The sequence below is a fragment of the Etheostoma spectabile genome, unplaced genomic scaffold (assembly GCF_008692095.1).
Source record: "Etheostoma spectabile isolate EspeVRDwgs_2016 unplaced genomic scaffold, UIUC_Espe_1.0 scaffold363, whole genome shotgun sequence".
Classification (NCBI taxonomy): Eukaryota; Metazoa; Chordata; class Actinopteri; order Perciformes; family Percidae; genus Etheostoma; species Etheostoma spectabile.
Window position 1 is genome coordinate 135,841 of NW_022605593.1, and position 3,275 is coordinate 139,115.

The 3,275-nt window shown below is 42.2% G+C and overlaps 1 protein-coding gene across 3 annotated transcripts in view; it reads left to right on the forward strand.

The window, feature by feature from the left end:
- Positions 1-3,014, forward strand: part of bcan (brevican) — a 40,636-nt gene extending 37,622 nt beyond the window's left edge. For all 3 annotated transcript variants that reach the window (XM_032511421.1, XM_032511418.1, XM_032511419.1), the window contains 2 exons: positions 702-884; positions 2,204-3,014. In XM_032511421.1, coding sequence (XP_032367312.1) covers positions 702-884; positions 2,204-2,319 — 299 coding nt within the window. In that variant the 3' untranslated portion in view covers positions 2,320-3,014. The remainder of the gene's footprint in view (positions 1-701; positions 885-2,203) is intronic.
- The last annotated feature ends 261 nt before the right edge of the window (positions 3,015-3,275 follow it).

Genomic DNA, 3,275 nt, shown 5'->3' on the forward strand with positions numbered 1-3,275 from the left:
TTTCTCACAGACTTCTACAGAAACCGACTTCCTTTCGCATCCACACGTTAAGGAGTCGCCCCTGCAGGATTTCAGATAGAAAGCAGGTTTAAGGAGTCTCCCCCTGCAGGATTTCAGATAGAAAGCAGGTTTAAGGAGTCTCCCCCTGCAGGATTTCAGATAGAAAGCAGGTTTAAGGAGTCTCCCCCTGATGGATTCAGATAGAAAGCAGGTTTAAGGAGTCTCCCCCTGCAGGATTCAGATAGAAAGCAGGTTTAAGGAGTCTCCCCCTGCTGAGGATCAGATAGAAAGCAGGTTTAAGGAGTCCCCCCCTGCTGGAGATCAGATAGAAAGCAGGTTTAAGGAGTCTCCCCCTGCAGGATTTCAGATAGAAAGCAGGTTTAAGGAGTCTCCCCCTGCTGGAGATCAGATAGAAAGCAGGTTTAAGGAGTCTCCCCCTGCTGGAATTTAGATAGAAAGCAGGTTTAAGGAGTCTCCCCCTGCTGGAGATCAGATATAAAGCAGGTTTAAGGAGTCTCCCCCTGCTGGAGATCAGATAGAAAGCAGGTTTAAGGAGTCTCCCCCTGCAGGAATTCAGATAGAAAGCAGGTTTAAGGAGTCTCCCCCTGCAGGAGATCAGATATAATGCAGCTTTATGGAGTCTTAAGGAGGAGAAGACGTAGAAGCCAAGTTGTCTCTCAGTTTTTTTGTCTATCCAACAGCATCGTGTGGCGAGCCCCCCAAAGCTCCCAACGCTAAGGTGTTTGGGAAGAAGCGGTTGCGTTACGAGACCAACACCAAGGTGCGGTACTACTGCGAGGAGGGCTTTGTGCAGAAACTGAACCCTGTGATCAAGTGCCTGCCCAGCGGCCGATGGGAGGAGCCTCTGATCACCTGCATCCCAAGTAAGTGCTTTTAACAAGGAAAAAGAAAGCATGGAATAAAAACAAGACAACTGGCGTGTCTGAAATCAATCACTTCTGTATTTACACTTGCGGTTTTGAGTACCTTGCACGTTCACTCTGGCTTATGAAGTGATGCAGCACTACGAAAACCCGAATGCTGCACTCAAAATATAATGCTGGACACTACTTGCTCGCCCTCAACGGCCGCCATCTTTGCTTCGGGATCAGCAACGTATTTTCAAACTAGTGAAAATGGCAAGCGAGCATGATGTAGCTCTTGCGACTGAAAGCAAAAACCGAACCATCCAAATGTAATTTACGCATGTTTTTTTCCCCAATTGGTACCACAATGATGTAGCCAGGACAGTAAATATTTCTGGCAAACAACAATAGGCTCCGCACGACTGTAACTTACCATCAAATAAAAGAAGAAAAGTCATTTCCGGTTCATGCACAATTTGAGAAATGGGTCCTTTTGTTTAAACTGTGAGTCTGACAGTGTTGTAGAAGTGCAATTATTTAAATCTCGTACTGTATAAGACAGCTCGACTGGTCTTCAACCCCCCCCCCCAAGTTCTCTCACAATACACCGCTCCTCCGCCCCCTTCACTGGTTACCTGTTGCTGCCCGCCTCCGCCACTAGTTCACTAGTACTTGCACACCGGGCCGAACCATGGATCAGCCCCAGCCTGCATCGAGGACATGGTCAAACCCTCTACCCCAACACATGGTCAAACCCTCCACCCCAACCCCACCCACTCTGCTCTGCATCAGCCAATCAGCTTGCAGCCCCCTCACAGCCAGAGACAACTAATCCCTTTAGTGAAGTTCTCACTGTTTGCTGTCCTGGCTCCTGATTGGTGGATTGAGCTCCCTATTGACATCAGGGCGGCAGAAAGCCTAAAGGCTAAAAACGCATCTCTTTTACCTGCATCTCGGATATTAAAAAAACAACAACTTACAGTTGCACGTTCATATGGCTCTTTGTAGTTTGGCTAATTTGAAGCTAATGTTCTTACACTTACTTCTTTGTCTTCACAGTTGAAAGCTCTTAATTGTAATTCGCTTTGCATAAAAGCGTCAGGTTATGGGTGTTTGTTGTGTTTTCTATTTTGTATTGATAAATTCTTGTATTTTAATTTGTTGTATTGTATCCAATTTTATTGTCAAGCACTTTGTGATTTTTATCTGGGACAGGTGGTATACAAATAAACTACTTACTTACTTAATGTAATGTAACAAAATCCTCATTTTTTTATCTGAAGCAAATACAACTCAGTCTGTAATCCTTTCCTTTTCTATTTGTCTCCCTTGTCCAGCCCATTTAAAGGAAGAAGACCCAGTGACGTCCCTTCCTCTCCAGCATGAGGAGGTCCTGAGCACGGCTGCAGAGGAAGCAGCGCCGCTGTTCTGGGACATCAAGTGGAACGTCTGAAGCCGTTCGGCCTTTCTTTTTCTTTAAAAAAAACAAAGATTTCACCTCCTCTTTTCCCCATTTTCTTGTGTCTCAAAAGACTTTCCAGGCCAGTTTCTGCATCACAGTAAGTTAAACTGTAGAAATCTAATCTTTCATATTAAAATCATCTCAAGGCCACTGTTCCTACAGTCGTGGAAAAATCTGGAAAATGTGCTTTAATCCAAATACTTGTTTTTCAGTAAAGTGATGCATGTTGTAAAGGTTATGGGAGCTTAAAGTGGATTTGGACAAAAACTACTGTAAAAACCTGAATGCTTCTTCATTTAGAGATTCCTGAAAAACAATGGTGCCCAAAATAAGTTTCATATGAAGCAATTATATCAAGAGATAACCCTAAACACTCAACAGTGGGCTTTTATCTGTCTTCCTTTAATTCCTATTTTTCATTAAATTTTTTTATATCTCCGGACACTTTGTAAGACACTCTCTTATCTTTTCTCTTTCACACAGAAGGAAACCTTTATACAGTAGGACATGTTTCATGTGAGACAGTCATATAAACGACAAACAAAATGCATATGAACCCTGAAGTTGTCTTAATAAAAACTAATTTATCAACAACATCACAATATGTTAGAATTTCAGAGACACTTCGTATTAATCCCATTAATGTATCAGCCTGTAAGACCCTAAATAAACCAAATTAAATAACAGTGTATGGGGCTTTTAAAGGATCCATTCGTATTTAAAAACAAAAATAATGATGTCCTTTGCAGCAAATGTACATTACATTAAACCACAGTGAAGAAACCGTTACCTGAGGTGAGCTTTATTCTCATCAACAGTAACATAACTGATTTTAAAGTTTAGATTGGCAAATTGAAAATCAGCCTGTTCAGTGACAATGTCAAATTAATTTGACTGCAAGTGTGAAACACGTTGTATTTTAACAGAAATGTAACAGACAGCCGTTG